We start from the raw sequence: 23616 nt of genomic DNA on the forward strand, positions 1-23616 counted from the left end.
ACACTGAGAGATTTAGTAGGATAATTAATTATGTATATGGCAATGTTGATGTGTTTGGTCTTGGCAGCATTGATCTACACAACGTCGCGAAACAAAAAGAGTAACTATTAGTAACTTCCATTACATGAATCACTAAGGACCTCAGATTCAGCTAAAAATGTTGGCATGAGTGTGTAAATTAACAGCTAGTTGAATGTTTGGTGAACGATCCCTTTAAAGGACTCAGACTCACCAAGCTGATGGTCAACAAACCTGAGAATTGAAAGAACGAAGAAAGAAAAGTCTAAAAAAAAAAAAAAACTTTGATGTGAGATTATAATGACTGTATCGGTCAGCTCCTCAATAAAGCCATATTTTTTTATTTTATTTGAGTGACATCAGTTATTAAATATAAAAAAAATTTCGACAGTTTTTACTAATGACAATATCTCCAAATTGAGGTTTGTGCCAGGTTTATCTCACTTCTGAGTACAAATTTGTGCACAGAACATGGTAAAAATGTACAAGCACACATACACATGTGCTTACTATAGACCTAATGATTTTATACTGTACATTATTTACCATACTGTATTTTGTATATTGTTAACATCACGTAATTAACATTTAATTGACATTTTGTCCCAATCACATTAACTTTACAAGGGACACACACATACACACAAGTTGTCTTTATTAGGGTTTTCCTACTTAGTCTGTTTGTTTTAGTTTTTCTCTATTGCTTTGGCTCTATTTTAAAAAAAAATATTTTTCAAAACAATAAGTTTAGATCTCTGAACATTTAGCTTATTGTTCACTTCAGAGCAGCATTTCTTATTAGTTTACAGGGTTTTTTTTACAATCACTATTAGCTAGTTTCCACTGACTGGTACAGTATGGTACGGGTCGGTACGGGTCACCTTTATCAGGAGTGCGTTTCTACTACCAAGGGTACCCTTTTGGTGGGCGTGGTGTATGACAGAAAGTTTCAGTCGACGTCATTTTCACTCGAGAAAATGTCTACAGTAAAGCTATACGGGTCGTTTACATATAATATGACAAGCACTTCTCACAAAACAGACACTTTATACACATAAATACTTCTGTATAGTCCCACAGTCAGAGCAAACCTCTCATCTGAGTCTGTAATCTTCAGCAGCACATGTAGCCTCTGTTATAACTAGTTCATAATAGTCTAAAAGATGACGATAATAGTTAAACACTGAACACTTAACACACCACACACAGACTCTTCTATACCCCTCACTGCACACCTTCAATATGTAGCATGCACTGCACTTTAACCAATCCATACTTGAAACAATACTGCCTACAACTATGTGGACACCTATTCATTGTATATATCGCTGTCAATTTTACATTGTCGTTGTATTTGCACTGTCATTGTATTTGCACTGTCTGTATTTTGCACTGTCATTGTATTTGCACTGTCTGTATTTTGCACTGTCATTGTATTTGAGAGGGGTCTCAGCTTGCATTGTAAAGGCTGCATCCAGATACTATTGTTGTATTTGCACTGTCATTTTATTTGCACTGTCTGTATTTTTCACTGTTGTTGTATTTGCACTATCTGTATTTTGCACTGTCTGGAGCCAGCACCTGAGCTTTACACGCATCATAGCATACGTGCTGCTGATGATGTGACAATAAAAGTAATTTGATTTGATTTTAACATGGCAGTTTGTTCGCATTTGCTAAAAAAATGTGCTTCTTTTTCCCAGCTTCTCTTTTGTTTTTTCACTCTTCAGTCTCGGGTTTGTCAGTTTCCGATAAGATCGGGTTTCAAAAGCACGTCAGTAATCAAGCTCACGTTATTATCATCAGCTTAAGAAGTTTACGAAACCGCTCAAGCTTCAGACTGGCTTGTAAAAAACTAAGGGGCACAGGGTAAATCTGCTCTTCTTTTCTGGCATTGTGGCTTATTATCCAGATGACGACAAGGTTTGTTTGAGCCCAGGATAACCATGGCCCGTTATTATATGTATATATATTTACGCTGTAAAAGATCTCTCGGCTGTGTATTTAAAACATAGTGGCTCTTTTATTGTCATTCAGTTATTATTTTTTTGCTATCCTTTCTGGTGTTTGGTACCCTTTCCAAAGGGGGCCGAAAAACTGGTATGGTACGGTTCAGTACGGTACGCCTTTTGACAGTAGAAAAGGCCATAAAAGCGTACCGAACTGTACCATACCACTCAGTGGAAATGGGCCATATGACAGTTTTTTCAACACGTTTAACTAGTTTTTTAAACTCTTAATACACCAACACCTAAAACAAACAATTTGCAAAACGGTTATTTTCATATTCAAACTCACACATTGTAAACTAAACCCCAAAGCTAATGTTCAAAATACAATAATAAACTAACACAATACACTTTGCCTAACACATGTTCTCTTCCAACAGAAACATTTAGTCAATCATAACACATTGAACAAAAAAAAAAAAAAAAACACTGAAACTGCATTGTTTTATGTGTCAGGCCTGCTCTTATCTTTGAAGCCTCTCTACATTTTGCAGGCATTTTGTTTCTTTTGCTGCAGAAATTCAATACAAAAAATAAACAACCATAGTAGCTTATAAAATGTACAGTTTATGTAAAAAAAAAAAAACGTAGACACTGAATTATATTTGCAAAATGACATTACTGTAAGATATCCAAACGGAAAAAGCACCGAAGTTGTAATAAAATACAGGGAATATATTTGTGTTTCAATTCACAATATGAACAGCTGTTCACTTTGACTTTAGCCTATATAAGTTCTATTTAGAACATGATGTTATCTGTTCTGACGTACACTGTAAAAGCATTTGTAAATTTGACTATAAAATCACATTGTTTTGGTCTTGGTCAAGCTTGTGTGTAAAAGTAGTTCAAGCATTTTCAATTGGTGTTACCTGTATGCATTTTGTATCAAAGCAACAATAAATGTGTTAATTGTATAGCCTACAAAGATGGATGTTGTGCTAACCATGTTAAGAGTTTAGGAAATTTGTTACATGTATCGAAATAGCGATTGTAAAAAATAATAATAATAAATAAATAAACTGTAAGCTTTGCTTCTATTGTTGCTTGTGTGTAGACAGTAAGTGCATTTGTTTGTAGTTTAGACAAAAACTAATAGCATATGACTTGTTGATCAAAACTAATGAGTCAATTCTCATTTAAACAGTCAAACTTTTATTGAAATTGCAAACATTGTATGTATGGTGTAAATGTGCGTATTCAAATGTTTAATAATTGTATGAATTGTTTTGAGTGTGATGGCTTACACGATAAAAAATGATCGAAAAGTTGTGAAGAGTTTGACATTTTAAATCAGAATCAACTCATCAGTTTTGATCAATAAGCCATATGTAAAAAGTTTTGGTCCAAATTACAAACAGAACGATTTGCCAATCAATAAGAAATGCCAATCTGATGTGAAGAATAAATGAATTGTTCAGAAATCTAAACTTATTGTTTTGAAAAATAAAAATTTCAATCAAGAATTGAGCCAAAGCAATTGAGAAAATCTGTGTTAGCAATATTTACAACTACAAAATATTTTGATGCTGAAACATAGTTTGGACACAATACATTTATTTCAAATTATTAATAAGTATTTACTGTTTATCTTTTATATCTTGAAGATGATATAATGAAATATATTCTAGTTATTGTTTCTTCAAAGGTTTTGTTTTTACTCTTATTAAACCAGTTAATTCATAAAACTGAATGAAAATTCAAATGACTTATAATACAAATATACATTATTCCAAGAAAAAAAAAGTTTAGTGTTGTCTGTGCACTATACAAATAGATGAAAGTCTGACTTTTTAGAGTTCTTAATAGGTATAATCTTTTGTTTATCTGTTCAGGCACAGTAGAAAATTATGTCAAATAAGCACCGTACATATTACAGTTGCCGTGAAAATATGCACAGAATCTCACAGACACTGTGGGGTTAGAAAAACATAATTAAACAAAATAAATGCTTAATGTTTATTCAATGATGATACATCCATGATGAAAGATAATGAACCAATACTGCAATACTGACCTTCATTCATTGGCAAAGACAAAATGTTTTGTTTTAAATTTCGTTAAAGGGCACCAATGATGAAAACAGGGTTTCTGCAGACATCATGTCAAGTTTAAGACTTTTTAAGTCTTTAAGAAAATTAAGTATTAAATTTAAGAACTATAATCACAATATCAAAAACACATGAGAGAAAATGAAAAATCACAAAATTTATGGTAAAATAAAATTATTTAAATTGAACAGTACTGAAGACAGGTTAGATGCACTAATGAACTACAGGAAAAAACAAACAAACATTTTAAGGCTGATTTATACTTTCGCCTGGCGCCGCATTGCGCACCTTCGCTTTTATACTTGACGCGTTGACAGTTGTGATATTTTTATTATAACGACAGGGGCCTGTCAAAAGAAACCGACAGATAAGCAGAGGAGAAGGAAGTTTCTGGAACTACGTCATTTCATTAATATCATTAAAGATTTTTAAACAAAATTTTTTTTATTATTTTTTATTTATCATAATGATAACAAAGTTGGGCGATGGGGTGGCACAATGGTTAGTGCTGTCGCCTCACAGCAAGAAGGTCTCTGACAATTTAGAACACAGCGATGACGTCACATTCGGCGCACGCAGTGAGTTCAATAACAGAAAGCTGATTGCCTATTGCATGTTGGTCTTATTTGTAGTTGTAATACCGCAAATTACATTTGGACTAGTGAAATAAAGAACAACACCACAAAAACCAAGCAACAACAACAACAAAAAAACAATTAATGAGCATTAGATGTAGAGTTACATGGACATCGGAAAAAAGAATTTCTTTCTTTAAAATAGAATTCAAATCCCAGTTATTTTGAGGCCCACCATTACGTGACGTAAGAGTGCGGTTTTCCCCAGCCACCAAATTGATTGACAGATGTGTATTAACATGTCTCTGCATTAATGCATATGGCACATTTTACCAGAAACATACATTATCTGTCTGTAAAATAAAATAAAGTGAATAAAAACTATTTCAACCCAAAAATGGACTGATGGTTGATTTCTGTCAGTTGTATTGTAAAGGAATATGAAATTCATTTCGGTCTCAGATTTGTTTTCCTTTATTAAAAAACATTTTACAAATGTACAAACCCTGTCATTGCACTTGTCCTCAGCCCAATTGAACCTACAGCTTTAATAGTTTAGTAATGCTAAAAACTGTTATTTAAAAGAAATAAACTTCAGAAATATCAAGTTTAAGTGCACAGACTCTTTATTTTGATATGTAATATTATCACATATTCCTAGCAGAAAATATTTAGAGCCGCAAAAACAAAACATAAAAAATGTTGGTGGTGGCTAACATTTAAAAAAATAAAATAAAAGTTATACACTCACTGGCCACTTTATTAGGTACACCTTACCAGTACCTGGTTGGACCACTTTTGCCTTCGGAGCTGCCTTCATCCTTATTGGCATAGATTTAACAAGGTACTGGAAACATTCCTCAGATATTTTGGTTCATTTAACATGATAGCATCATGTGTTTGCTGTAGATTTGTCGGCTGCACATCCATGATGCAAATCTACTGTTCAATCATGTTCCAAAGGTGCTCTATTGGATTGGTACTCAGGCTGTAGCGTTGACACAATGCTCAATTGGTACTAATGGGCCCAAATGTGCCAAGAAAATATCCCCCACATCGCTACACCATCACCACCAGCCCGAACTGCTGATACAATACAGAATGGATCCATGCTTTCTTCTTGTTCATGGCAAATTCTGACCCTACCATCTGAATGCAGCAGAAATCAAAACTCATCAGACCAGGCAACGTGTATCCAATCTACTATTGCTCAATTTTTGGTGAGTCTGTGCCAATTGTAGCCTCAGGGTGTACTCACACTATGTACAGTTGCCTTAAACCGGGCCGAGGCACATTTGTCTCCCATCCTGTATCCCCCGTCAACCCGCACTCCTGAGCATGCTTACGTCATCGATGATGCGCTGTTCAGTTTAACAGAAAAGAAACGCTCTCGCTCAGCACAGTAGAGATTTCTTTAGTTATATCATTTTAGTGGTTTGAGATGCAGTGACACATAGTCAAATATTTTGCCTAACAGATCAGTTACTTTTGGTGCTCATAAACAATCAAAGTCCTCGTGCTGCAGGTATTAGGAGGTTTGCTGAAGATGCAGTTATCGTGCAGTGAGGGGTTTGTGTCTTTAATAATCTACGACAGTTTGTGTTCATTGAACAGTTATAATTATTAATTCATCCATATCAAACAGTCCCTTAAAGTCACGTCTCGCCTTCAGTTTTGGGCTCAGGTGCGCTTTGCACTCACGCTACAAGCGTACCGTGCCTGAGCCCAAGTGAACTATGCTCTGGCACACCTCTTCCAACCGGGCCAGGGCCGGCCAACTGATCCATGCCTTAGCCCGATTTAGAGCACTCACACTTCTCAAACAAACCGCTCACTGGATATTTTCTCTTTTTCAGATCATTCTAGTAAAGCCTAGAGATCAGCAGTTTCTGAGATACTTGGACCAGCCTATCTGGCACCAACAATCATGTCACATTCAATTAAATGACTTTAATTTCTTTTTCCAGCTACTCATTCTGATGCTCGGTTTGAACTGCAGCAGATCATCTTGACCATGTATACATGCCTAAATGCGTTGAGTTGCTGCCATGTGATTGGCTGATTAAAAATTTGCGTTAACGAGTAATTGGACAGGTGGACACCTTATAAAAGTGGCCAGACCAGTAAATACACTGTGTCTATGACATACACATATTACACCCATACGCTAATATGCATACACTTTCAATCATGGTGCGATTGCCAGCAAACAAATATCAGGGCTCGTAATTGCAACCATTATGGTCGCAATTGTGCCTGTAAATTAGTCTATGTGACCTTATAATATACAAGTCAAATGTTGGATTCTTTGTAGGCACCACAAAATGGGTCTCAGGTAAGATGAACCACCCACCAATCAACAATCATGCAGGCTCTACAGTTTACCTGCCCAATCTTCCCTCCTCCAGCAAACCGGATCCTGAAAGCATTTAAGGAGAAAAAAAGACACAACAAGACCACCATCAAACAAGAACCAAACCCAAACAATCACACCAAATGTTTACCCAAAACACAGTTCAGGGTGAACAAAATCAGTATATGAAACAGATTAACTATTTTGCGGTTTTGAACCTTCACGCATTTGTATGTTTTTTAGGACAGGACATTTTTTTTTCCAATGGCCCTCATCAAAACAATAATGGCACACAGAATCAGGAATGGGTCTTGATGGTACATGTAACATTTTCTATGCTTTAAACTCAGGTTTTTGAATATTTAATCTCAGTTCTTCAGTAGGATAATTCCTGCCCCTATTCATTTGATAATCACTCATCCACTTTTTATGCGTTACCACAAAATCATTGGCTAATACAGCAGCCTTACTCGCAGTTGCTGGCTTATTTTATTAATGTATGTGGCAATGAATTCTGAAACAATATAAATAAAATTAGAGGTTAAACACCAGCGAACGAAATGGGTAGCCAATTCGCAAAGGAATTCAACATAATTTTGTCTATCATTTTTTTCCAAGTATGAAAATGTATACGATACGCCTCAGGAACTACTTCAAACGCTTTTAGAACTGCAGATTTTATTTTTTCACAATCCCCACGATCTTCCACTGAAAGCGCAGTATAAGCCTCTTGAGCTTTTCCCACAAGCCCCGACTGCAACATAATTGTACGGACAGCACTTGGCCCCACTCATTCATCAGCTACACTTTCGAATAAAGAGAAGAAAGCATCAGGATCTTTTTCATTAAACTTCGGTAGCAACATTAAATTGCTTACAAAATCACCTGCTCAATTTCATTCTCTGAGGGTCTCCCATCAGCCATGACAGCCAACAGGTTCCCCAACAATATTTTCCAACAGAATCATCCCAAAAAGACTAGAAAAAACTTACCCAAATACAGTACTAATGAATACTTACGACTTAGATCTAAACTTCGGACATAAGCAATCGGCTCATAATCAAATATCCCCCTAACTAACCCACATGTCCCACTGACTAAACTTACCTAACTCTTGTGTTTTCCCAAGAGTCAAGCCTCTTTAAGCAGCTGATACCACTGGTGCACAGCTGAACTGTTGGTCCAGAAATGCAACCCCGGCGGTGCACTCAACCCAGGAAAACACCAAAAATAAAAAGTAAAAATTGATAACCTCTCAGGGGATTACCATATAAATAATAAAATATTATTATCTAAAATATCATAAAATGTTATGAGTCGAACTTATCTGTCCAAAGCCAAACGAATGCTCTGCTCTGCCTAAACACGCACCCACAGCATTTAATGTGATCCTTTATATATTATATATGTTCCATGTATGAATACATAAACCATGTTCATTGTGAAAAAAAAAACAATTCCTTTATTTTGTCCCAGCACAAAATTATTAAGTTAACTTATTTGTTTTCGCAGGTGGTTCATTCCACTGTGCTTTCTCTAGATTAAATAAAGGGACTAAGCCAAAAAAGAAAATTTTGATGAATGTTTTGACAAATATAAGGAGATTAAACAAAAAACAAATAAGTTGTTTCTTCAGCTTAAATCTCAAGAATTGTGTTGATTTAGCTCATTTTAAAATTGTAGTTAGAACAAGCAGCAAAAAGTCCTTTTTACTTAGTACAGGTCAGAAAAAGACCTTGAATACATTTCACAAATGTATTTAACAAACATATATATAATATTATTTATTTAATAATAACGAATAATATTAATTTAACTAGCAAAAAAGGTGTTCATGGACCATTTTTATTGTTTCAGGGTACTAGATTTGTTTAAATGAAACATATCTAAAACAAATGTAGTGCCTTGAAGTCATTTGAAATGTTCATATATAGTTTAGTCTTTTAGTACATTTTTAGGTAGCACTTTAGTATAGGGACCAGTTCTCACTGTTAACTTCTTGTTTATTAACATGGTTGTTATTAAAGAGAGAGTTCACCCAAGAGTGAACATTTTTGTACTTTCTGTCTACTCACACTCAAATGATTTTAAACATGTATACATTTTAATTCTTCTGTTGAACACTAAATAAGTTACATTCAAAAATGTTGGGGGGAAACAGCCATTGATATCCATAGTGGGAATAAAAAAACTGGACATCAATGACTGTTTTTCTCTTCTTTTTTCCTCCTTACCTTCTTTGGTCTTTCTTTGTGCTTAATAGAAGAAAGAAACTTAAACTGGTGTTTGGTAAAAGTGGATAACTAAAAAAAATAGTTCTAATTTTTGGATAAACTTTTAACATATATTTACTGTTTATTAATACTTATAAAGTACATATTCTACATGATCATAATGTGCATCACTTGTAAATTACTAAATGATTGAGGCAAAATGCATAGTTAATAGTTCAAATTTAATCTTAAAATAAAGTATGATCCATTTAAATTTAAAATTAAGAACCAAAAACAGTTGTGCCATACTGTTTCTACCGTCAGTCAACTTCACCATATGCAATACTTTTTCCATAGATGTTCAAAAATGTTTTACTATGAAAATTAATAGTGGGTTTTCATTATTTAATCCAACATATACGAGTTTTTTTAAATGATCAAAATAATGATCTACTTATAATTTACAACTGTGATTAGCAACAAAAGATTTTCATTCATTATAATTTTCATTTAGTCTTCAAGGTTTATTTTTATCCTACCATAACAGGTCAATTTATTTATCTTCTTCATGTATTTGAATTCCAGTAGTGGCTGCATATGGTTGTCTTTGATAACTTCAGAGTGCTGTAAAGTGCAAAGCTGTATTGAAATAAAATAGATTGTTGCTGGATTTCTAAAGTAAAACACATTCGGGGAGGTCTAAGAACTCTTATTTAATTACATGTTGCTAAGAAGATCATAATATGTGATAAAAGACACTAAAATCTTTATTTCAAACCCTCAAGAAGTTTTGAATATTATTGTATTCAGAACATGACATGACTGATTCAGTACAGTCCAAATATGAATAGATTGTTTTGTCTAATTCGGGTGGTTCTACTGTTAAAATAGATAGTTTATTCGCTGTGTACTTTATTTTACTAATACTTTATATTACTGTGTGTATAAAAATCACGTCTTTTTATTTAAAATAGATACCAAAATAGCACATACTTTGAATTTCTACACTAAAACATAGACTAATGTATCTTTTGTGTTCAGCTCTGTGGAAGGAACTCCTTCAAGCACACGGTGCTCTACTGGACCCTAAACTGGACCTGAGCTCTTTAGCTAAAGTTACTGATGGTTACGCACAGGGACACATTCTTCAGGCCATCCAAACTATCCTAATCCCCCACCGCCTGGAGCTGCAGGCCAAGAGACCCCTCACTGCAGTGGAGTTTATCCCTCCTCTCGCAAGACAAGACCCTGTCTATAAAGAAGAGGAAGAGAGCTTTAAGGTCAGAGAGTTTCTAATGTTCTAATGAAATTATAAGGTTTTATCTGCATTATAAGCGATATTTGCATTTATTATAGCAGAAAGGATGCTAAATGAAATAAAATGACTGAAAATCTATGTACAGTTTCAAAGTCAAGTGAGGATTGCAGGAAACATGCAGATAGAACAGGATACCTAAAAAATCCCTTTCGGTTTGAGAGGGGTCTGGCTGCAGACTCGGTGCAGTGCAATTTGAGCTGCATCCAATGCTTTTTATTGTGCTCTGAGTCTGACATTGCATCGCTGAGTGATGCAATCTCAGCTTGCATCATAAAGACTGCATCGAGATACTATTGTTCGGATTGAGATTATAAGGTTTTCTTATCTTGCTAAATATTAATTAAAGCCTTAATATTCAAAAAACACAAACAATTTCATTCTTTTTTTATAAATAATTAATTTATTATAGAATTTATTACATGTTATAATTTAATTTTAATAATTCAGTCATTTGTTTTAAAACAAAGTTAGTGTTGTACCAAAATGTAACACTGATATGCATGAGAAAGTTATAAATATTGCAGTTATTCAGAGGTTTAAGAATCATTTGTTTAATTATTCTGATTAAGACAGAAAGCAGCTACTATAATATATATACAGTACACTCATCAGCCACTTTATTTGGTGCACCTGCCCAACTGCTCGTTAACACAAATTTCTAACCAGCCAATCACATTGCAGCAACTCAATGCATTTAGGCATGTAGAAATGGTCAAGACGATCTGCTGCAGTTCAAACCGAGCATCAAAATGAGGAAGAATGGCCCCTAGCGTCTGTCACTAGAGCACCTTAGGAGGTCAAAGGAGTGACGTTTACTTGCACAGCACTTACTAGCTGGACTCCGTTACACAGACATGGTCAGGACGCTGCAGTTCAAACCAAGCATCAGAAAAGGAAAGAAAGGTGATTTAAGTGACTTTGAACGTGCCATGGTTGTTAGTGCAAGACAGGTTAGTCTGAGTATTTCAGAAACGGCTGATCTACTGGGATTTTCATGTACAACCATCTCTAATGTTTACAGAGAATGGTCTGAAAAGAAGAAAATATCCAGTGAGTGGCAGTTATGTGGGCGCAAATGCCTTGTTGATGCCAGAGGTCAGAGGAGAATGGCCAGACAGGTTTAAGCTGATAGAACGACAACAGTAACTCAAATGAACACTCGTTACAACCGAAGTATGCAGAAGAGCATCTCTAAATGCACAACACATCCAACCTTGAGGTGAATGGGCTACAGCAGCAGAAGACCACACAGGAAAGAACAGGAACCCAGGTTACAATTCACACAGGCTCACCAAAACTGGACAATAGAGGATTGAAGAAACGTTGCCTGGGCTGATGAGTCTCGATTTCTGCTGTAACATTCAGATAGTGGGGTCAAAATTTGGTGTCAACAACATGAAAGCATGGATTCTACCTGTCTTGTCTTTATAGCTCAGGCTGCTGGTGGTGGTGTAATGGTGTGGGGGACATTTTCTTGGCACGCTTTGGGCCCATTAGTACCAATTGAGCATCATGCCAATGTCACAGCCTAGAAAACATGACGATGATTTCACTGTACTCAAATGACCCCCACAGTCACCAGATCTCAATCCAATCGAGCACATTTGAGATGTGATGGAACGGGAGATTCACATCATGGATGTGCAGCCAACAAATCTGCAGCAACTGCATGATGCTATCACATCAATATGGACAAAAATCTCTGAGGAATATTTCCAGTACCTTGTTGAGTCTATGCCACGAAGAATTAAGGCAGTTCTGATGGTAAAAAGAGGGGTCCAACCTAGAACTAGTAAGGTGTATCTAATAAAGTGGCCGGTGTGTGTGTGTGTGTATAAAATAATTAAAGCTATGCAACTAATTTTTACCAACTTTAACAAAAAATGCATGTTAAATCTAGGGTTTCAATTACAAAATGTCATTTTTCTAAATCCCCTTTCTAAATCTCTTTTTATATTACATTTTTCCCATTTCGACTGTTATTAGGCTATTCTCCTAAAAACTTCCTTCCCGCTTGTCAACAAGCAATTACTTAAGTGAAATCCAGCCCCCTGCCTGTGGCAGTTTAGTTTGCTCATTCCTCAAAAAAAACATCTGTCTGTGTTTCTGTGCATTATAAGTCACAGAATTCAGATTTTTTTTCAGTGAAAGTCAGGGGATTTGAAATTTGGCCTAGAGTGGGACTCTGTAAATCATCTCCATAGTGATGACGTGTAACTGCATCTTTTGGGTAAAATAACTCAACAGGCCTCTGAGATGATACTGGTTGGTTCTATTGTGTGCATTCAAAGTGCTGAGTTTAATGTTGTAGCTAAATAAAATAAAAAAGCTCCAAATGTGCACAATGTTTTGTAAAGTTGCCACAAAATAGGAAAATTTGAATGACTCAATTTTGACAGAAATGTCAGATAAATCCTTATAATTCCAAAATGATGACGATGGATAATGATGTTGGTGTACTGAGCTCAAGTTATGCGTATACTTAAACTGATATTATGTTGTGTGTATTTGTAGGCATGGTACAGCCGGACACCTCTGGGCAAAAAACGAGCGCGAGCAGCTAAAGCCAGTGAAGAACAGGCAATTCTCAAGAAAGGGAAAACTAAAGGAGGAAAATTGCAAAAGAAAGGGAAGGAGGGGAAGAAGAAGAAGAAGAAAAAGAAGTGAAAAGAGACCTATTTAAAAAAAATACAGGAGCAGTTTATGTTCTGTCCAGCAGAGGGCATTAGCACCTTTTACAAAAACCTGTGTCTAACTCAAAGTTGAATCCTTTTTATGGTTTCTCAGTGTCTTTTGGTTTAAATGATGTCTTTCCTCAGGTTCCGCTGTTGACTCTTTATAAAATTTCTTACTTGAATTAAGTATCTAAAGGATTTTGGATTACTATTGTAGTTTTTTATTGTGAAAAAGGGATTTTGTGTATGAATGCTTGCACATGTCAGAATGTTCCACATTGAAACTGAGACTGGATTAGTTCAAACTTTCTCATCATTGTGTAGAGCACAAGAGCAAAGCTGGGCCTATTGTTTAATACATATTCTGCATGTGATCTACTTTTATTTTGTCATTTATTAAAATGTGAGTGCAATTAATAAAGGACAGTTCTGGACTCTGGAATGATGCACATTTACTTATTTACATTTTACATTTACTCTGTTACATTTACCATAATAACATTTCATTTTTGGACACAACTCACATGTGATAATGTGTATTATAGGGAGAAAAAAGCTGAACTCTTTTTATGATCAAGGATTTTCAGGAAAAGTGGATTTTAATGTATATAATTAAAGATTTACTTTATATAATGTGACAAAGTTGTACAATGAGCTTGGCTGCAGTTAGTGTGGTTGAGAACAATAGTGAAAATGGGTAAAGAGACAGTCCATCCAAAAATGAAAATCTATCATCTATTACACATCACTGTGCAACTCTAAACATGTATCTGTTTATTTCTTCAGCTGAATACAAAGTTGATCCAATGGAAATCAGTAGAAATCAAAATGTTAGATACCAATATTCATTCATTCATTTTCTTTTCAGCTTAGTCCCTTTATTAATTTGGGGTCCCCACAGCGGAATGAACCGCCATCTTATCCAGCATTTGTTCCATCCAGCAGATGCCCCTCCAGCCACAACCCATCACTGGGAAACACCCATTCACATCATTCACACACACACACTATGGACAATTTTAGCTTGCCCAATTCACCTGTACCTCATGGCTTTGGACTTGTGAGGGAAACCAGAGCACCCGGAGAAAACCCACGCGAACACAGGGAGAACATGCAAACTCCACACAGAAATGCCAACTGACATAGTCGGGACTCGAACCTGCAACCTTCTTGCTGTGAGGCGACTGTGCTACCCATTGTGCCACCGTAAAGCCCCAGCTACTATTATTCTTTAAAATATTGTATTCTTTCTTAAACAGAATGTGTTTGAAAAGACGCAAGTTAAATAAATTATGGCAATTCTCATTTTTAGGGAAATCAGCATGAAAAGAAGTAAAGATTGTTGTTTTTTCCCCATATTGTGACAAACATCCAAACAAAATAAGTAGGGTGGTGGATGACTTGTCTTTTGGAAACTGATTGGATTGTTGAAAGATGGATGTTGCAAACAAAATCTAACAAAATGGAGAAAAATTGATGACTGTATGAACGCAGTGCAGAATGAGACACGGTCTGATAGCCCCACCTTAAAGAACCGTTAGTCCCGTCTTAAAGGCATTCCAAGTGACCAAAAGTGAAGAAAAGTCATTTTAAGAGAGGAGGAAACATCTAATTTGATTAAAGATTATGAGAGTGGGGTGACAGAGTGGCTCAGTGGTTAGCACTGTCACCTCACAGCAAGAAGGACGTTGCTTCGAGTCCCGACTGGGTCAGTTGGTATTTGTATGTGAACTTTGAGCATGGAGCATGCTCATTCTGTTCGCATGTGTCTCCTCTGGGTGCTCCATTTCCCCCACAGTCCAATGACATGCAGTATATAGGTGAGTTGAATAAACTAAATTGGCTGTAGTGTACTGCAAGTGTGTGCATGTGAGAGTGTATGGGTCTTTCCCAGTACCGGGTTGCAGCTGGAAGGGCATCCTCTGAGTAAAATAAATGCTGGATAAGTTAGCGATTCATTACGGCAACTCCTGATGAATAAAGGGACTAAGCTGAAAGAAAATTAATGAAAGAATTATGAGAGCAAATACAATTTTACAAAATACTGAAGTGCACAGATACATTGTTGATTAGGAGCACTAAAATCTACATCTAGAAATAAGAATAGTAAAATGATTTCATTTTGACTTTAAGCACTGAAAAAAATCTGTTAAATGCCTTCTCTGGCTTTTCAAAAGACGATGAGATTTTTACATGAAGTGAAAATGCACAGTTTCTTGTAAGGGTTGAGGTAGAGCAATAGAAAATACAGTCATACCGTATAAATATAATGGAAACCTATAGAATGTCCCCACAATTTACTAAAACCAACAAACAAGTTTATCTGTGCTTGTGTGCATGCATAAAAAACACTTTTGTAAAAAAAAAAAAAAAAAAAAAAAGTACCTTTCCTTTTTGTTTATGACATAAATTTGATGATCAACAAATCATTGCAGTAAATACCACTGATAAGCTGTCCTTTTGAAAGTGAAAGCTGATACAAGTAAAATTAAGTTATATTATTTAAAAATCATTTAGGGTAAATTATATTTATATTGTTTTGATTATGTTTTGTTAACCACAAATATGTCCATTTTGTTAATTTAGTGTGTTTAGTAAAGTTTATATATATATATATATATATATATATATATATATATATATATATATATATATATATATATATATATATATATATATATATATATATAAAGAAATAAAAATTAAAGGGGGGCTAATAATTCTGACTAATATATATTTTTAAATAATATATTTTAAACTGAAGAGTTGTTTCCTTGATGACGTTTTATTTAAATAAGTCTAAAAACCCAACCAAAAACTTAGTGATTTAATTATTGATTAATTGTATATCAATATTATATTATAAATATTGATTATTGGTAATAGAGTTGAAGTTTCTCCACTTTGCTGACTATAGGAAAACATGTCAGAAATGTCAGTGACGTTTCAATTAACAGCCTTGACCGCATTATACGAAATTCGTTCGAAAGATTCCACGGATTCCATGACGTCACCGAGGCCGAGGAACATTTCAGAATATCAGAAAACTGCACACTTGAACGGTAATCGAGCGAAAGCGAGAGAAAAAAACAGTTCACTGCGTTTTTTACCGCGTTTCTTTGATGCCAGTTTTGCCTTCTACTGACACATCAATGGCGAACAGCTCAACAGGTAAATTCTTGTTCATATTTACTAGTGTTCAAAAGTCTGATAGGCCTACCGTACTCTCCAAGCACAATGTCTATGTTCAGAAATCCAACATGGAGGCCAGCATCGTAATTCATAATTTAAGCGAAATGTCAAATTACATCTGAGCTCGTAGGCAGCCCACATTTACAGACATCCCAACCTGGCCTGGCGCCTCTGTTTCCGTATTATGTTTAACTTACGGACATCAACAAGGAACCACTGTGAATATGCAAGAGACTCCTGGAGCTTAAAATGTCTTAAGAAATATAAAATAAAAACTGAAATAGTTATAGTTTTTTACCCGAGTTAAAACTGTAAACTAAATGCAGCCTATAGGCTTTTCTCAAAGAAGTTTGAGTAATTAGACTTACCAATCCCTTTATATTTTAAATGTAAAAATATATTTTAATGACAACAATAGATGCTAACTGGGAAACTAAAATCTGTCAATGCTATATAGTAATTCACAATAACTATGTCTAGTCATGCATTGTTGATGTCGGTAACATTCACAATAAAAAAAGCTAAAAGTAATTTTATAAAAAAATAATTTGTATGTTTTTATGTAATACTAGTAAGCATTTATTTAATTTAATGTATTGTAGTGTCTTTGTTTTTCTCAGCTGTTCAAAATAAAAAGATCAGTGATGTAACTCAAATGACAATCTTAGATCTACTCTGATTAAACGTAGTAAATGGGCTGAGAAAATTACATCAACATAACATCAATAGATATGTAATATACATATATTATAAGTATTATAATACAACGTTTAAATAAGTATTATTTAAATATTATATTTTATAGTATATAATGTACAATTTTTTGTGGTTCCTGTTCATTCTGATCCTTATATTCAGTGTCCAAACTAAATAAATATCTTTAATCCTTCTCACACACACACACACAACTTGAAATTATAATTATTATTAAAGTGTTTTACTAATAAGAGAAGGTAAAAAATTGTAACATGAAATCTTTTTTTGTCATTGTTTTCAGAAACACAACCAAACAACAAGAAGAATAGCCTGTGTGCTTTCTTCAGAATGAAATGTTTGGCTTTACAAAAAGCCAATCGGCGTCGACGTCGAGGCAATAAAGTGTCTTTTTCACAGCCTCCGTCTGACACAGAACCCGTGGGTCCACAGCCAGGCCCATCAACAGATAATCTTCAGTCTGCTCTGTCCAGCTTTGAGTCTCAGGCTGTAGACGATCAGCGGGATCTTCTGCTTGGTCTGTCCAGCATCGAGCCTCTGGCTGTAGACGACAAGACTGATCTTCAACCTGGTCCATCCAGCAACAAGCCATCAAACTTTTCTGAAGGAAACAAAGCCAATCCAGAGCCTGCTGAAGGTGAGCCTAGTGTTTATATGCTGTTTTTCATACTTGTGTCAAGTAACCCTATATAGCATATGCTGCACAAATATTCTTTTTTGCATCATGTTTATCATGATCCGTGTCTAGATCCAAACTGATTGCACATCAATGCCTTAAACACACACACACGAAAAGTACGAAAGGTCTCCGAGACTTTTTCACCTTCACAAACCTACGACAGAAAGGAACATACGTACAGAAAGACAACCTTCTCAAGTATTTCTACGCTATCTCCAACATCGACATACCAGCTCACACACACACACACACACACACACACATAAGGTGATGTAATGTTTATTGTAAAATATTCAATGATTTAGTTCAAGTTAAAGAAAGTAATTGTAGTAACTGGCAATCTTTGTGGTTCTTTTCAGAAACTCAACCAAAAAGCAAGAAGAGCAGGCTTTGTGCATTCTTCAAGAACATATGGCTGACTGTACAAAAAGCCAATCAGAGTCAACGTCGAGGCAGTAAAGTGTTTCCTTTTCAGCCTCCGTCTGACACAGAACCAGTGGGTCCACAGCCAGGCCCATCTAATTTCAAGACAACATCTGTACAAGATTTGTCTGGTCTTCAGCCTGCTCTGTCCAGCTTCGAGTCACTGCCTGTAGATGATCAGCATGATCTTCAGCTTGGTCTGTCCGGCCTTGAGTCTCTGGCTGTAGACAATCAGACTCATCTTGAGTCTGCTCTGTCCAGCCACGAGCCTCTAGCTGCAGATGATCGAACTGATCTTCAGCTTGGTCTGTCCAGCCATGAGCCTCTAGCTGTAGACGATCGAACTGATCTTCAGCTTGGTCTGTCCAGCCATGAGCCTCTAGCTGCAGATGATCGAACTGATCTTCAGCTTGGTCTGTCCAGCCATAAGCCTCTAGCTGTAGACGATCAGAGTGATTTTCAGCTTGGTCTGTCCGGTCTTAAGTCTTTGGCTGTAGACGATCAGACTCATCTTCATTCTGGTCCTACCAGCAATAAGCCAGCAAACTTTGAAGCTAACCCAGCCAATCCAGAGCCAGCTAAAGGTGAGCATAATGTCAATTTATTGCTGTTTCACACTTGTAAAGTAACCCTTTAAAGTCATGTATTTATTTATGCACTTCATGGTATCTTTGTTAGTTTTAAAATTATAAAATTGATTTATTTTTGGTAGATAGTCTTTGTATATGACTTCTGATTTTGGGTGACATTTTCTAACTTTTTTTGTGTCTGGGATTTCTAGAAAAAACAACAACAAAGAAGAAGAGGAGTTTCTATACATTCTTTAAAAAACTGTGGCTACACAAGAAGCACAATGTGGTTAATCCACAGACAGACAAAGGTTCAGCTGCTTCAAAGCCAAATCCACACACTCCTCAGCAAGATCAACCAACATCTGAGCCAGACCCACCAACATCTGAGCCAGACCAAGCCATTCCTGAGTCAGAGCCACCAACATCTGAGCCAGACCCACCAACATCTGAGCCAGACCCACCAACATCTGAGCCAGTCCCACCAACATCTGAGCCAGACCCACCCAGTCCTGAGCCAGATCCACCAACATCTGAGCCAGATATACCCATTTTTGAGCCACATCCACCTGTTGCAGAGCCTGATTCACCGATTCCTGAGCCAGTAGTTAAATTTGATCTGGATGATCAAACAGACAATTTCTCAGAAGATTCCCAGCCTTTTTTGCCCAAGATTGCTCGAGCTGCTCCCAAGCACAAGCGTCTTGGAGATAAAAAATGGTTGAGAACCACTGCATCGCCAGGTCCATCTAATCGTGAGTGTTTTAACTTTTCTTGTTCATTTACTGATTGTTTTTATTTTTCCTAGTAACTTTGTGTATTTATACATTTATACATCTGTACTGTACAAATAATCTTGATCCACTTTTATTATTTTCCTAATTCCCTGTTGGAATATGACTGCAAAGAAAGTGATTTTCTTGTTTGTTTGTTTTTTTTTGGTTTTGTCTTAACTTCAAAATTTAATTATATTTACTCCTATTACGAAAGATTATAAATGTCAAATATAAACACACTCAAACATCTATTTACAATTTAGCTTCAGCCTTAATTCGACACATCAGATCAGACCAATCAAGTCTTTTCAGGCTTAAGCCATGGTCATAATGCACTTTTCACTCCATAGACTCCAAGCTCTGACCTGCTAATTTGTACTAAGTGAACACGTGAGAGCAATAGAAGATAAAATGTGACCTGTCACGTCAACTTGTTTTATCTTGTTCATCTTTTGTTTTATCACCCTTTTCACAGCTAAGTCAGACAGAATTTTGCCTGCTCAAACTCATGCTCAAGATTGCGACTTAATTTAAAAACTCTAGATTTTCAAAACTTATTTAAGAACTGTAGATTTATTACTAGAAGTTGTAACTAATCTCTGCAGGACTGTGGTGTAAAGTTAGACACCACTCTATTTTTTTTTTTTTTTTTTGGTAAAAGTATTAACTTTTTGTGCTTTTTTGCAGTTCCATTTTCTGCAGTTTATGAAATTGGAGAGAAGCTTGGAAGAGGAAGCTTCGGTGATGTGTTTGTGGGGATCCACAAACAAAATCAGCAACAGGTTCAATACATATTAGTGCTCACATTTCATGTCTATACTTCTTAATTTCCGAAGTTTAACCCCTCATTAACAACTTTTATTTCGTTTTGTTTTTTGCAGGTTGCCATCAAATTTGTGAACAAGTTAAAAACAGACCAGTATATCACAGTTGTAAGTTGGCAGTAAACATAATGCACATATTTAAATCCAAATAATACAAGTGAAATGTGATGTTGAAACATACCTAACCTTCTGTTGTTGAACTTTTTTCTCCAGCCTGGGCTTTACGAGCCAATGTTGGCAGAAGTGGCATTAAACCTGCTGCTAAATCAACAGCCGATAAGCCCTTACGTTGCGCACATGATAGACTGGTTTGATGAGGAACAACGGTACATACTCATCATGGAGTATTCACAACCCAGCGAGAACTTGCTCACGTTTATCAGTCGCAAAAGGCCAATGAAGGAATTTGAGGCACGAGGCCTGTTGTACCAAGTGTTGCTCGGAACCAAGCACTGTCTGGACAGAGGTGTCTTCCATCGTGACATCAAGTTAAACAACTGTGTGATCAACACCGAGACACAACAAGTCAAACTGATAGACTTTGGCTGTGGTGAACTCCTTAAAAGTGTCTATGTGGGTGGATTTACTGGTGAGTTGCATTTGGATTTGTGTGCATATAAATATGAAATTGATAAGTTGAAATGTATGCTTAAGCTGAATATGTGTTGTATATTTATGAACAGGAGGATGCTGCCCACCAGAGTATGTTGCAACCCTAACATATCGGGCGGACCCAACAACGGTGTGGTCGCTGGGCTACCTGATGTACAAAACGATGTGTGGCTTTTACCCCTTTAAATCACTAGAAGACATGCAGAACTGCAGTCTGACTTTTCCGTTCGGCATATCCAGTGGTAAGAAAACACTACAGGACCAATAACACAATGGCATTAACAACACACAACGTGTAAAACACACACTCCTTTTCATAACGCAAGCTACATGTTTCAAAACCAATTTTCAAGCATGAAACTCTCAGTAACTAACCAGCTCTCTTGTGAACACTTGCAGCATTCCAGGATTTGGTCTCGAGGTGCCTGATTTGTGATCCAACCAAGAGAATCACTGTAGATGACATCTTAAAGCACGAGTGGTTTCAGCAAATGCCAGGAGCAGGAGTCAGGTATTGTTTCTTAGGAGATGATGACAGAAATCAATTTCTAAACGTAACCATCATGACCTTCAACTTTTTTTTTTTCCAGCAAAACTTCATGAACCAGCGTTGAAACAGTCTTCAAGCAAGCAAAGTCTAAAGGGATATCTCCTCTTTTAATAAAGAAGAATATTACAGATGTTTTAGCTCAGTCTAAGGTCCTTGTTGATTGTCTTGCAAGTCAATAGTTACTGCTTTTTGAGATTTGAGACATCCAAACAAATCCAAATCAATAGTGGCTCCTGACGGTAGACTTCTTATACAGCGAAATGGTCTGTGCAAAAAAATTATTTAGAATATTTTCAGCTGTATACATATAGGAGTAATTTAAAAATGTAATTGTGCCTCTTAGTGTAATCTAAAATGTTTATAATGGTTGTCGTATCCAGGATCCGCATTCTGTGTAACACACTGAACCGGCCTGATCTGGCCAGTAACAATCCAGCTCCAGGCCATCAGGCGGTCCTTCATGTCGTTCCCTGCTGAATATAACACATTGCTGTCGCAAACACATGTAACCCCCATAGCACATCTAAACAGGTGGAGCTGGGGTGGAGGAGGGAAAAGATTTGTAGCACTAAGAATGCATTTAAATGTTGAGGCAACAGTAACCAAATCACTTGCGCCAAGTAGTTGATAACATAGCAGGCGAATAACTTTATATTTCTTTCATGACAACACTGAGAGATTTAGTAGGATAATTAATAATGTATATGGCAATGTTGATGTGTTTGGTCTTGGCAGCATTGATCTACACAACGTCGCGAAACAAAAAGAGTAACTATTAGTAACTTCCATTACATGAATCACTAAGGACCTTAGATTCAGCTAAGAATGTTGGCATGAGTGTGTAAATTAACAGCTAATTTAATGTTTGGTGAACGATCCCTTTAAAGGACTAAGACTCACCAAGCTGATGGTCAACAAACCTGAGAATTGGAAGAATGAAGAAAAAAAAGTATTTAAAAAAAAAAAACTTTTGAGAGATTTTTTTATTTGAGTGACATCAGTTATTAAATATTAGTAAGTTTGACAGTTTTTACTAATGACAATATCTCCAAATTGAGGTTTGTGCCAGGTTTATCTCACTTCTGAGTACAAATTTGTGCACAGAACATGATAAAAATGTACAAGCACACATACACATGTGCTTACTATTGACCTAATGATTTTATACTGTACATTATTTACCATACTGTATGTTGTATGTTGTTAACATCACGTAATTAACATGTAATTGACATTTTGTCCCAATCGCATTAAGTTTACAAGGGACACACACATACACACAAGTTGTCTTTATTAGGGTTTTCCTTCTTGGTCTGTTTGTTTTAGTTTTTCTCTATTGCTTTGGCTCTATTCTAATTTTTTATTTTTCAAAACAATAAGTTTAGATCTCTGAACAATTAGCTTATTGTTCATTTCAGAGCAGCATTTCTTATTAGTTTACAGGGTTTTTTACAATCACTATTAGCTAGTTTCCACTGACTGGTACAGTACGGTATGGGTCTGTACGGGTCACCTTTATCAGGAGTGCGTTTCTACTACCAAGGGTACCCTTTTGGTGGCCGTGGTGTATGACAGAAAGTTTCAGTCGACGTCATTTTCACTCGAGAAAATGTCTACAGTAAAGCTATACGGGTCGTTTACATATAATATGACAAGCACTTCTCACAAAACAGACGCTTTATACACATAAATACTTCTGTATAAATGTTTATTTCTAACTTCAATGAACAGGATTTGACTATAACTGCATATCAGTGACAGTGCGAAATAGCCTACTGTAACATCTGTTATTCATTCATTTTCTTTTCGGCCTAGTCCCTTTATTAATCCGGGGTTGCCACAGTTAATTGAACTGCCAACTTATCCAGCACATTTTTACGCAGCTGAAGCCCTTCTAGCCACAACCTATCTCTGGGAAACATCCACACACACTCATTCACACTTATACACAACCGACAACTTAGCTTACCCAATTCACCTGTTCCACATGTCTTTGGACTGTGGGCAAAACAGGAGCACCCGGAGGAAACCCACGCGAACGCAGGGAGAACATGCAAATTCCACA

The 23616-nt window shown here is 36.1% G+C and overlaps 2 protein-coding genes across 2 annotated transcripts in view; both read left to right on the forward strand.

The window, feature by feature from the left end:
• drc11 (dynein regulatory complex subunit 11) overlaps nt 1-13654 on the forward strand; it is a 178841-nt gene extending 165187 nt beyond the window's left edge. Inside the window, exons 18-19 of the mRNA XM_073952994.1 lie at nt 10261-10499; nt 13052-13654. Of these exons, the coding sequence (XP_073809095.1) occupies nt 10261-10499; nt 13052-13204 (392 nt within the window). The 3' untranslated portion in view covers nt 13205-13654. The remainder of the gene's footprint in view (nt 1-10260; nt 10500-13051) is intronic.
• A 2575-nt stretch (nt 13655-16229) lies between these two features.
• Nucleotides 16230-21688, forward strand: LOC141386212 (uncharacterized). Its single transcript, XM_073953824.1, has 10 exons — nt 16230-16383; nt 17402-17755; nt 18157-18804; nt 19002-19544; nt 20253-20347; nt 20447-20497; nt 20603-20978; nt 21073-21243; nt 21401-21512; nt 21592-21688. The coding sequence occupies exons 1-10, from the start codon at nt 16335-16337 to the stop codon at nt 21602-21604; spliced, it is 2412 nt and encodes an 803-aa protein (XP_073809925.1). The 5' UTR covers nt 16230-16334; the 3' UTR covers nt 21605-21688.
• The last annotated feature ends 1928 nt before the right edge of the window (nt 21689-23616 follow it).

This window comes from Danio rerio, chromosome 6, assembly GCF_049306965.1.
Source record: "Danio rerio strain Tuebingen ecotype United States chromosome 6, GRCz12tu, whole genome shotgun sequence".
NCBI classification, from domain to species: Eukaryota; Metazoa; Chordata; class Actinopteri; order Cypriniformes; family Danionidae; genus Danio; species Danio rerio.

What these genes read in the sequence shown, in the direction of transcription:
- LOC141386212 (XM_073953824.1), top strand. Translation starts at nt 16,335, where the DNA reads ATGCCAGTTTTGCCTTCTACTGACACATCAATGGCGAACAGCTCAACA. An exon ending in CAATCCAGAGCCAGCTAAAG is followed by an intron (nt 18,805 to 19,001) that starts GTGAGCATAATG and finishes TGGGATTTCTAG; the next exon opens with AAAAAACAACAACAAAGAAG. An exon ending in TCCGTTCGGCATATCCAGTG is followed by an intron (nt 21,244 to 21,400) that starts GTAAGAAAACAC and finishes GAACACTTGCAG; the next exon opens with CATTCCAGGATTTGGTCTCG.